The following is an 11,973-nucleotide window of genomic DNA, read 5'->3' on the forward strand; positions in this document are numbered from 1 at the left end:
CCATCTTATAAACGAAAACCATTAGTTAGAGTGTAATTTGCAGTAACAGCAAATTGACGATAGATAGATAGATATAATAGAACAATTTTTGAATTATTTTTTTAACGGTATTGCTTCTTAGAGCCGAAGTAAAAATGTTGTATCCGATTTTATCACAATTGGTTAATTGAAAGTCGAGTACTCGACAAAATAATATGGCGACACTAGTAATGAGATGACTATTGATTCAATAGGCCAATTTATTCGAAGACATAATACACATACAATCACCCTTTTGTCCACATTCAAATTGTGGACAAGACAGAATCGCAACAGAAAAACATTTTCATTTGAATTTATTTTTTTCAAACGATGTAATTCCGATCATAACCGACGACCGTGCCGCAAACTATTCGAAACCGTCGGCGCTGAGCATCGCAGCATTTCGCTTTTCATTCAACTGACCAGAGCTATGCAGCTCCGTAACCTTAAACTGGTTTGGTTGTTTTCTGTAACAGCTCGATTCCCACATGAATTCGCAGTGCAGCAAACTGCCAGCCTGTTAGTTAGCGATGTGCTTTGGTCGTGCGCAGAATGGGAAGCCTCGAGCAGTTCCAAAACTTACCGTACAATCCCGCCGGTCCGTTGAAATCTCGATCGGCATGGGTCCTTGTTCCGCAGTTGGTGAAACTCGTCTACAACGTGTTGCTTTTCGTCGCCAAGGTGATTCCGCTTGTTGGGTATCTGCTGCTGAGAAAACTTGTGTGCAAGAAAATGAAAGACATCACCGGATGGAACGCGCTGGTCACCGGAGGAGCAAACGGATTAGGACGTGCGATCGCTATCGAATTGGCCAAGCACGGTTGCCACGTAATCATAGCCGACTTGGATGAGTACAATGCCCTACGGACGGTGCTGGAGCTGCGTTACTATGGAGTGAAAGCCGTTGCTTATAAGGTAGGTAAGTAGGCGAACTGGTGGCCTTGAGAAATGTAGGTTCAATTAACTGGGTCTTCTGTGATGTGATTGTCAGACCGACGTGGCTAGCCCTGACCAAGTGCAGCAACTGCAGCGGAATATCGAATACGAAATGGGACCGGTTGACATTTTAGTCAACAATGCTGGTTTGGTTCCTTTCCTGGTGTCGGATGAATACGTTCCGGAGAACTTGCAACGTTTGGTCAACGTAAACATTTTGGCAAATTTCTATGTAAGTAAATGTAAAATTGTAGCAACCCTGTAGAAAATCATTGCACTACTTGACATTTTTCAGACCGTCAACACCTTCCTACCGGGAATGTACGTCCGGCAGAGGGGTCACATCGTGAGTATCGTTGCGTCTTCCGCTTTTCTGCCGGCTGGTTTAATGCGCCACTACACCACCACTAAGTATGCCATGAGAGGCTTTATGGAGGAGCTTCGCGACGAGATTCGTCTGGCCGGACAGACGAAGTTCGTTAAAATCACGACCATATTTCCGTTCTTCTTGAACACACGACGGGAGTTGGTGGATGCTATTTCGAAAATGCCGTAAGTGAAATCGATCAATACATTGAAGTAATTCATATCAATATACCGAACGATTCAAGCTGAACTGCTTTGGTGCACTTTTAACAGCTATGCTTGTCTGACTTGTCAGTCGAAGATGGAAAAAAAGTAGATGTATAGTAGATAGTACAGCGTGCATCCGTATACTATCATTTTTTTATTGTGTTCAGTTACATTTTAAAAATCTCAAATTCTCGGAAAAACTTAAATTATACCTAACAACTTAATTCGACATTTTATTTGTATAATTTGTCGTGCTAATATAACTGGCTCTATTCGGTGATGATTAGTCTGCATGGCGGGTTTCTTTTTATGAAAGACACATTGTGAAAAGTTATCAGCAAACATTTAAAAATTCAACACGTCGATTTCCAGTTCATTTGTGTTCTGTAAAAATCGTTGCAAATTGATTATTTTTAGAGTGGATTTGAAGACTAGATGTCGGAAGGTCTTGTATCAAAATCAAAATTGATGAATTTCGGTCTATCAAACTTCCTTGAAAGTCACTACAAATGAATATCTTGGGAGAGGATTTTTCGATTACATGTTGGGAGAGAATTGTCTGAAATTGTTTCAAATCTCGAAATGAAAGCATACGACTAATCGATATTATTTCAAATTCTTGAAATTTTTGTAGGTTTCTAATTTACTCAGCAAAGCCTCTCATACTTTTCAAATAGTGTATATTAATTAATTGATGTATTTTCGAAGAATATCGGTAGAGCAGAAGTAACCATCTTGGATTTTTAGAAGCCGCTGAACTTTTTCTTCGGTACATACTCTTAAAATCTGTTCCGAAAAAGTCCATATGATAATTGTTTCCAAACAATATTGATAGACCGTATTTTGCAGAGCTTTTAAACACTGTTTCTAGTGTCTGCTCGTTAATTCCATTCTCAAAATAACCATATCCTAGAAAAAACAAAAGTCCGCGTAGAAATTATGGGTCTAGTACAGTAAAATATTGATTTCGACAGTCCCACCAAATCGGTTAAACAGGACAATGTCAAAAAACCACACGATGCTGGCCGATCAGAACGTAAACGTGTAAAAACTAGCAGCAGTAGCCACAGGGATTATTGCTGAGTGCACACGCCATATTTTCGGTGAAATTCTGCAGATTAAAAAACTTGGAGTACACACTTAAAAAAATCCCTGTGAATTTACATCTTATTAGATGCACATAAATGGAGCGTCGCAGTTCACGCAAATTCACGTGGAATAAAATTTAATTTTGTGTCTAAAACTCCATGACATGAAATTCGTTGAAATAAAAAAAGAATACTGATAGCAACAACCGCCGCGACTCTGTTAAACGACTGAGCCACAGAAGCATGTATCTGCTTGGCTGGAAAAAGGTGCATTTAAATTCATACAGTCGCACCTGCTAGCTGAACGCAAGTTACAGTCGAAACCAGTAAAATTCAAGCTCATCTAACATTAAGTCATTACAAATAAAAATTTCCGTCACTTGACAAATTAGGTCTTTATAAATTACATTTTATGAGGGATTAAGTCATCTGTAAAATTCAAATTTTTTTGGAGTGTAGGTAATGCTAGAGTGCACACACTTAAAAAAAAACCCTGTGATTTTACATCTTATTAGATGCACATAAATGAAGCGTTGCAGTTCACGCAAATTAACGTCGAAAAACATTTAATATTGTGTCTAAGACTCCAAGACATTCATTTCAACAATTCATTGAAATAAAAAATAGAATACTGATAGCAACCACCGCGACATGAACCAAGAATCATTGGATCGCAAGTACGTCTGTTAATCGGCTGAGCCACAGAAGCATGCATCTGCTTGGCTGGTAGAAGGTGCATTTAAATTTATACAGTCGAACCTGCTAGCAGAACACAAGTTACAGTCGAAACCAGTAAAATTCAAGCTCATCTAAAATTAAGTAATTACAAATAAAATTTTCCGTCATTTGACAAATTAGGTCTTTATAAATTACATCGTATGAGGGATTAAGTCACCTGTAAAATTCAAATTTTTTGGAGTGCAAAGTGACGACTTCTCATCCGTGTTGGCATGTTGGCATGTAATGTTGGCAACAATTCAAAACATTTGATCCGAAATGTTGGCAGTTTCGTTAGCTTTACATTGTAATTGACAGGTCGTTTGCTCGTTTGGAACTGGAAGCTGTCATTCCAAACGATCATCAGCTGTCGCCAAAAGATTGCGTTTGTATTCTAGGATGTAGGGCGGCGATTTAAAACAGTTTTCTAAATAAGTTCTTTACGTTACTTTTGGGATGCTGAAAAGGATCGTTAGTGGGTTTGGAGTCCTGGAAGAGACTATTTGATTACGGACGATAACGTTCGCATTCCAGGAAGTAAGGTGCCATTCCAAGTCATTTGTAAGTTTGAGCCTTGACCTGTAAGAAATCATTACATGAATATAATCGTAACACAAATCGTACCATCGCTAATAGATTTCAATAGTTCATACATCTCAATGTTTGAGTGAAAGAAACTATCAAAATTGCTCTACGGGACTTATTTCCGTCTTTCAAAAGGGCCAAATTGAGGAATTCTCTACAATATTAAAAACTGTTCGGAACTATTTTGTTGAATGCCATGCAACCAAATACTAGCTTTATTTGCGCGCGTTTGGTGCGAATTTCGTACAGTGAAAAGTGCATAAAGATAATCAAATTATTCTAGGTTTGCACTAAACTGATGATTTTTACCTTTGATTTGCAAAAAAGTAATTTTAATATTTCTATAGATAACATTTAGAGCTATTAGAACGACAGATTTTGTATAATGTTCTCCATCGTTGTCCACTTTTCGTTTTCTTTTTTCCTGGAAATGACAATACTGTGATCTGCTCACAGAAGAATTAACTGATTTGATTAAAAAGATTTTCTTTGATATCACTATTCTGTTTGAAAGTCGAAAGTTTCGTGTATCATTTCATGCAAAGAGTTGTGTGATAAACGTGGAAACCGCTTGGTAATCAATAGAAGAGAAAGTAAACAAAGAGAAACTGTCACTTGTTTATACGCCCTTTTGAAAAATTAACCGAGAATTTATATGTGAAGCAAATCCACATATGACTCATTTCATAAGGACGTAATTCGCAAAATGACTGAGTTTTACAAGAATGATTTGAATATGTGTCAAACACACCCCGTCTTTCGTGCAGGCGTGTAATTTTACATGTTTCAGTACTCAAACGTATGTCCTCATGCATTAAAAATGTGTTAGATCTACCATAAAAATGAGTCATTTTTGACGCTCGTATATGTCGGCCTCAGAAGACGAAAATTTACATGATTTTTTCTCTCAGGTGTACAACTTTGCTTCCGCCGTTTTCAGATAGGTGGCTGTACCGGCTGAGGCTGGTCAAAATACATAGATAATAATGCCTTTGAAGTGAGTGTGTACAGTGCCTAACGAATTGTCATCGCCGTTTCAGTGATAGTTGTTCTTGTTTTCGTATTATTCACGCTCGAAAATGTCTGTTTATGTGCCCAATTCTCGTCATTTGCGGGTTTTACTTTTCTGTTACAATTCGAAAAAAAATGCAACTGAAGCGCATCGAATGCTCTCAGAAACTTTCGACTATGCTGCTCTGAGTAAAAGAACAAGTCGAAAATGGTTTCAACGTTTTAGAAATGGTGATTTCGATGTCGAAGACAAACATGGTTATGGAAGAGAAAAAACCTTCAAGGATAAACAGCTAGAAGCATTGCTTGATGAAGATTCGTGCCAAACCCAAGAAGAGCTTGCCGAATCGTTGGGAGTGAGTCAGCAAGCCATTTCAAAACGTCTCAAGGCCCTAGGCATGATTCAGAAAGAAGCAAATTGGGTGCCGTACGAGTTGAAACCGAGAGACACCGAGCGCCGTCTATTTGTATGTGAGCAACTGCTTCAAAGACAAAATTGTAAGGGGTTTTTACATCGAATCGTAACCGGTGATGAAAAGTGGGTTCGATACGATAATCCTAAACGCAGAAAATCATGGGGAAAGCCCGGGCATGCTACTTCGTCAAAGGCAAAACCGAATATTCACGGCGCCAAGGGTATGATTTTTTTATTTGGTGGGATCAGCTCGGTGTGATTTACTACGAGCTCTTAAAACCGGGTGAAACCATCACAGGAGATCGCTACCGAACGCAACTGATGCGCCTTAGTCGCGCGCTAAAAGAAAAGCGGCCACAATATCAAGAGCGACATGACAAATTCATCCTCCAACACGACACGCCTCACGTCGCAAAAGTGGTCAAAAAGTTACTGGAAACGCTGAAACGGGCAGTCTTGCCTCACCCGCCGAATTCCCTTGATGTCGTCCCTTCTGACTTCCACCTATTCCGTTCGATGGCACACGGCCTGGCAGATCAACATTTTCAACCCTTTTCTAATCCATCTAGTGACGTGGCAATAGCTTTTTTTACCATTTCAATAGTTTCGTAATCAAATCTATGAGATTTCACACAAATTTATATTCATGTAAAATTTTAAAGATCGATAGCAACAGCGCGGCTTGAACCAAGTGCCATCAGCTCACAATGCACGTCAGTTATTCGTTTGAACCACAGAAGCTCATGTCTGCTTGATGAATAATTGATATATAAAAATCCATACAGCGGCCGAGTGCAAATTATATTCGGAGCCTGTACAATTTTGTACGAGGAAAATTTTGCATCATTTGAAAAGTTGAATTTTACAGGTGACATAATGGATAGCGTCAAAAGAGGATTCCTTTTTTCGAGCCGGGATCCGAAAATTGCCGGAAAGATGGGAGAAAGTTGTCGCTAGCGACGGACAATACTTTGAATAATACATTTGTAAGCACTTTTTCGTAATAAAGCTTTCAATTTTGGAAATAAAAACGGCGGAACCAAAGTTGTACACCTGATAGGTGTGTAGTATTAAGCACACAGAAAAAAATTATGAATTTTACAGGTGACATAATTCTACAAACGATAAAATTCATAACTAAGCAGTTATGAATTTTATCGTTTGTAGCATTATGTCACCTGTAAAATTCAACTTTTCAAATGATGCAAAATTTTCCTCGTACAAAATTGTACAGGCTCCGAATATAATTTGCACTCGGCCGCTGTATGGATTTTTATATATCAATTATTCATCAAGCAGACATGAGCTTCTGTGGTTCAAACGAATAACTGACGTGCATTGTGAGCTGATGGCACTTGGTTCAAGCCGCGCTGTTGCTATCGATCTTTAAAATTTTACATGAATATAAACTTGTGTGAAATCTCATAGTTTTGATTACGAAACTATTGAAATGGTAAAAAAAGCTATTGCCACGTCACTAGATGGATTAGAAAAGGGTTTTCCTATTATTTATATTTCATTCATTATTTTGATGTTTCCCAAAAATATCCATTTTGTGATGGTTTGTTTAACGGCTATCGATGAACCTGAAGTCATTACCTTCAAACCTACTTTTCCGGCATTTTTGCTTCAAATATGCAAAACGTATGTTGTCGATAGGCGGGTGGGTAATGTCAGAGACATAACTGGATGTCGTGAATACGAAAACAACTGGTACTTCCGAACATCAATTACTCGATCAATTGTATGAATTATGCAAGCATTCCCCTTTTCCACATTTTTCGCCAAAACAAAGAAGGCTTCACTTGATCTCTATTACTGTGAATTTCACACAGCGCAAAGTACACAAATCAAATCAAACAGTTTTAGGTTTGCACTAAACTGAGGATATTTACCTTCGATTTGCGAGCAAGAAATCCTAATAGTTCTTTAGTAAATTGTGATTTTGTGTGATGCTCTCCACCGTTGTCCACTTTTCGTTGTTTTTTCACCAATGCAAACGACTAGCAACTGTGACGTAATCGCTCTTGTCGGAAGCGAAACTAGCTTTGCAAACGACACAAAATACATCTGCTCGCAGTGGCGATAGAATTCAAACTGATCCAATTTTTGTTAAAAGGTTTCTTCTTACGTTTTTTCGTTTGTAGCTTTTTCACTAATTGGCGGTTTGTAACTTTTTCACTAACGGGCTATAAAAATAGTCGCATAGAGAATTTTAATTTCGATTATTTCATTTCGGATTCGCATTTCATTGAAAGAAACTATTCGGATGCTATACGGGAATCATTCCTGCCTTTCAGAAGGATCAAATTGTGGAACTCACTACGATATTAAGCCCCATTTTTCTCGAACGATTTGTTGTACATCAGTAGATATTTTGTTCTCTTCCTCAGAACGCGTTCTGATTGGCTGGTGTTGACATGGGTCAAATGAGACAGGTTTTTCAATAGTGTACTATTGAAATACTTCAATGCTGTTGTTATACACGTTTAAGTTGAAAGTAGTTAGATTATATAAATCTAGAGTAGTAGTTAGATTATATAAATCCTTTCACAGATCACTGAGCTATGAGCTTTAAAAATACGAGAAAGGCAAACGCGCCTTATGAATTATCCCCTTTAATACACGTTTATACCAAACATTTCAGAAAAGTTTAATTTTGAATTATTCGAGATTATGTCACCCAACTGAATATTTTATCATAAAGTTGTGATCATATTTCCGATGGCGTGTAGCAAAAATTATGTTGATTCGTTTGATACAACAAGAGATATTCACGATCAAAAACTTATCACTCTCTCAGACGGTAAATTTTGAAAAGGCACCCCATAGTAAAGTAAATCGTATTCACGACAAAAACGTATTCGAATCATTCGAATAGTTGTTATTTGTTGCTACAAAAATTGAGGAGGTTCTATGCCTGCTGGAGACAGAGTTGAAAGTTTGACAATAATCTAAAACATTTGTCACATTCTCTACAATTCATATTCTATCAAACCCTTTGTTTTGCAGATATTTGTCAAAATTCCCACTGGTCGATCCGGAGCAAGCCGCCAAATCGATTGTTAGATCAATTCGGTTGAACAAACGGAAAGCCTTTGCTCCCAACTGGATTCCCGTTATCTGGTTAACCTTCGTATGGTACGCATTTATTGATCAACATTCTGGGTGATAAATTATTCATTTTTGTTTGTTTTCCTTTCAGTGATATGCCACGCAAAATCAAATATCTATTTCAGGACCAGTTCCTAGGAAATTGACTAGTGTCGATGGTTTCATGGTTTGCTGCTTTCTCTACAGTTGAGCGATCACCGTTACCACAGAACTAAAGCAGTCGAATCAGTGCTTGTATTTCCTTGTTCCGAATAAAGCTAATATACAGATTAAGATCCATTAAAACGGCTGAGTATACAACAACGCAAAAGGGGGGAGAGAAGGGTTCGCGCTTTTTTCTTCTACGTCTTCTCTAGAGTCTAGAAATTGGGCCACGCACCGCCAATCAGATTCTTGCCCCGATAGCGGAAAGTGAACGTTTTGATGGTGAACTTTTTGCCATTGTACGCCAGCGGACATTCGGTATCGGCTCGCAACTGGAAGCACACCGTGTACAGGGCAATCTCCAGTTCCGGTGAGGTGGCCACGAACAGTGAGTTGGACGGTTTCGGCAGGTTGTCGAACGTCAGTCGAATTTTGGCGATTTCTCCTTTCTGTGAAATGGATTAAACAATAAAAATTTCAGTTTTCACGTTTCTTGGAGTCACTCACACTTCCAAGATCGAACTTTTTCAGATAGCCCTGGTAGTCGAGGTGACCGGCCTTCTCCTGTTCGTACAGATAGACCCAGTTATGCAGGCCGATCATCGTTCGGTTGCTGACTTCATTGAGAAACACGTGCTCGAATCCACTGCTGCCGATTTTACCGTTTCCTCGCGAGTACAGCTGGAACCAGATGGTCTTCAGCAGTTCGTGGTGTGTTTTCGGATCCGCCGTCACCACACCCTTCTTCTGCAGGAACAGCATGGCACTTCGCATGACGTTCGTCGCCAGCAGGGCATCGACGAAGTCGTTCTCCTCTTTTTTCTCCATCGGCGTCACGTACTCGTTAACCATCGTGTCCAGTTCGTAGTTGTTGAACAGGGCCCGCATCTTTTCGATCGTTGGGATGGCATAGACCTGGCGTTCATCGACGGACAGGAAGCTGTAAGGCAGGTAATCATAAATTCTAAAAAAAAAAACGGAAAGTTATTCTTTGCTTACGGTTCCGATGCATCATCGACGGTGGATGAGGATAGCGTTTGGCGTTGGTAGTTAGCGCGAACGTATTTATTCAATTGAGTATTTTCCTTGGAAAACAGTTGCTCGGATAGTGCAGCCAGTTCCTCGTCGGTTGCCGTGGGTCCTTCACTGTATCTCGGGGTAGTTCCTTTACTGGCCGAACCGGGCGGAGGAGGTTGTGTCGGTACAAAACTTACACCGGGTGAGCCCGGTGCCGGATCTTTCGGGAGTGGTTTGTTCCAGGCACTGGCCAGTGTTGAAGTTGGGACAGGTGCCGGAGTTGGGCTACCAGGTTTGGGTGGTAGTGGCGGGAAAGCATCCGTGGATTTTGGAGTTGTCGGTTTGGGTGGAATGGATGGTGGTGTTGATACAGAGGCAGCAGTTGTCGGAACTGAAGGGATTGGAACATCTTTGGCAATTGGAGACTTCGCCGTACTCACTGTTGGTGAGGCTACCGTGGAAGAAACAGCACTTTTCGTGGTTGGTGTCGTTGCTACGGACTTGACGGTGGACGTTGGGGTAGCTTTTGTTGTGCTGGGTGCTACAGTGGTACTGGTTTTGTCCTTTTTACCACCACCAAAAAGACCACCGAAAAATCCACCTGACTTTTTGGTTGTACTCGTTGCCACTGTTGTAGTCGGAGTTGGCTTTGCCGTGGTTGTTGTTGTGGTTGTTGACGTTGCCTCCTTGTCCTTTTTGCTACCGCCACCAAAAAGACCACCAAAGAAACCTTTCTTCTTAGTCGTAGTAGGCGCTGGAGTTGTAGTACTAGTCGTCGTTGAACTGGTAACGACCGCCGGTGGAATCTTGTCTGGATCAATCGGAACGTACGAAAGTAGCGCCACGTTCGGGTCTTCTTCTTTGTCCTTCTTTTTGCTACCGAACCACTGGGCCTCTGGAATTTAAACAAACGGCGATAACGAAGGTCAACAGGCGCACTTAAATAGTCAACTGCAGTCGGTTCTATCAATGTGACTTAGATCAGAATGCTTCAATTCGAGGAAAGCGAGTGTCGTGCATCGAGCAGAATGTTGATTATTATTGTTTTTTTGTTTTGCTGGAAGATAGTGTCAATTTACATTTTAAATGAAAGCTAATTGAATCAATCGTGATTTCATTTAAAACCCATTACAAACTTGCTACGAAACGAGAAGTGGCTTCGCAATCATTTATGATCTCACGATGCTCGGGATGACATCACTTGGCTTGCTGCGATTCTCGAAAAAAAAATAATCCGGTCATGGCAAAAACAACACAGTGTGCCAAGGTCACGGCATGAACAAAAACAATTTCCAATATCCGCTCAAAACCGGTAAAAACAATTGAAGTTGGTGACGATCAATATTCTAAATACATTCGTTATTCAATTTTACAAACATTCATCCAACGATGCTACGCATTTTCGTGATTTATTACTTCCACATACATCTGAGTCACATCTGCAGCTAATGTCTAATCTCAATGCGAGACTCACCTGTCAGCGATGAAAAAGCAATTAAAAAAATTGCACCGAAGCAGATTAACTGGAACGCCCTCATCTCGTGGAAGGCCGGCAATCAACGTTCCTTCAAACAGCTTATCCCCGGAAGGATTCGTCAGGCGTACCGAGCCCCGAGTAAAAGTTAATACACACCGAACACGATCGCGTTGTTTCACGCAAAACCGGTGTCTTACGAAACCTATTAACACCTAGGCGTCGCAGCCGTTGGTGACCCCTTCGAAGTTGCCCAGCGCTATCAGCTGTGTCCAGCCCGAAAAAGAAAAACAAAACAACGGAAAAAACGGAGGAACCGGGGAGCACTTTGCAAGAATCGTGTTGGCACTGAGACGATCGCGAACGAACTGAATACTCTGATCGTGCGCCGGCCGATGGACTAGGGTCAGAAACGTTCCGTGCGTTGATTGATTAGACCTGTTTTGTGGTGGAAGACAACAACAAATGCACGAAGTAGGCGAGAGCCGAAATGGCAAAATTATCGATCGGAACTGTGCGAATGGCTAATTGTTTTTGTTTTGAACTTTTGGGGTATTCCACATCGTTTTAGTTCCTTTAATAAAGTACCGTTCACTTGTGCTTCGTTTATCATTTCCAATTGAGTTAACTAGAAAATTTAAGCTTCCGGGATTCAAGAAACTCAGTTATCCAGGATTTAGAAGAAAAAAAACATATTGTACCAAGCTTTATAGAAACTAACTACGTCTAACTTGGAACTATTCATAAATTCATTTTTAGTTTATGGTAAATAGCTTCGAGAAATCGTTGCGAGTTCCACTTTAAACTCGTTGGGTTGCATATTCCGCAACTACAGGAAACGACAATTTGATACCACGAATCAGAACAATTTTGGCATG

The 11,973-nt window shown here is 40.2% G+C and overlaps 2 protein-coding genes across 2 annotated transcripts; one reads left to right on the forward strand and one right to left on the reverse strand.

Moving 5' to 3' along the window:
- The first annotated feature begins 562 nt into the window (after positions 1 to 562).
- Positions 563 to 8,606, forward strand: LOC131428335 (uncharacterized oxidoreductase YoxD-like). Its single transcript, XM_058592228.1, has 5 exons — positions 563 to 936; positions 1,013 to 1,189; positions 1,253 to 1,509; positions 8,359 to 8,487; positions 8,552 to 8,606. The coding sequence occupies exons 1-5, from the start codon at positions 574 to 576 to the stop codon at positions 8,604 to 8,606; spliced, it is 981 nt and encodes a 326-aa protein (XP_058448211.1). The 5' UTR covers positions 563 to 573.
- A 66-nt stretch (positions 8,607 to 8,672) lies between these two features.
- On the reverse strand, positions 8,673 to 11,490 carry LOC131428333 (endoribonuclease CG2145-like). The gene is made up of 4 exons (XM_058592227.1): positions 11,096 to 11,490; positions 9,604 to 10,516; positions 9,112 to 9,544; positions 8,673 to 9,053 (listed from the first exon to the last, which is right to left on the reverse strand). Exons 1-4 carry the CDS (start codon positions 11,157 to 11,159, stop codon positions 8,820 to 8,822), a joined length of 1,644 nt encoding a protein of 547 aa, XP_058448210.1. The 5' UTR covers positions 11,160 to 11,490; the 3' UTR covers positions 8,673 to 8,819.
- Positions 11,491 to 11,973: the final 483 nt, after the last annotated feature.

The sequence above is a fragment of the Malaya genurostris genome, chromosome 2 (assembly GCF_030247185.1).
Source record: "Malaya genurostris strain Urasoe2022 chromosome 2, Malgen_1.1, whole genome shotgun sequence".
In the NCBI taxonomy this organism is placed as follows: Eukaryota; Metazoa; Arthropoda; class Insecta; order Diptera; family Culicidae; genus Malaya; species Malaya genurostris.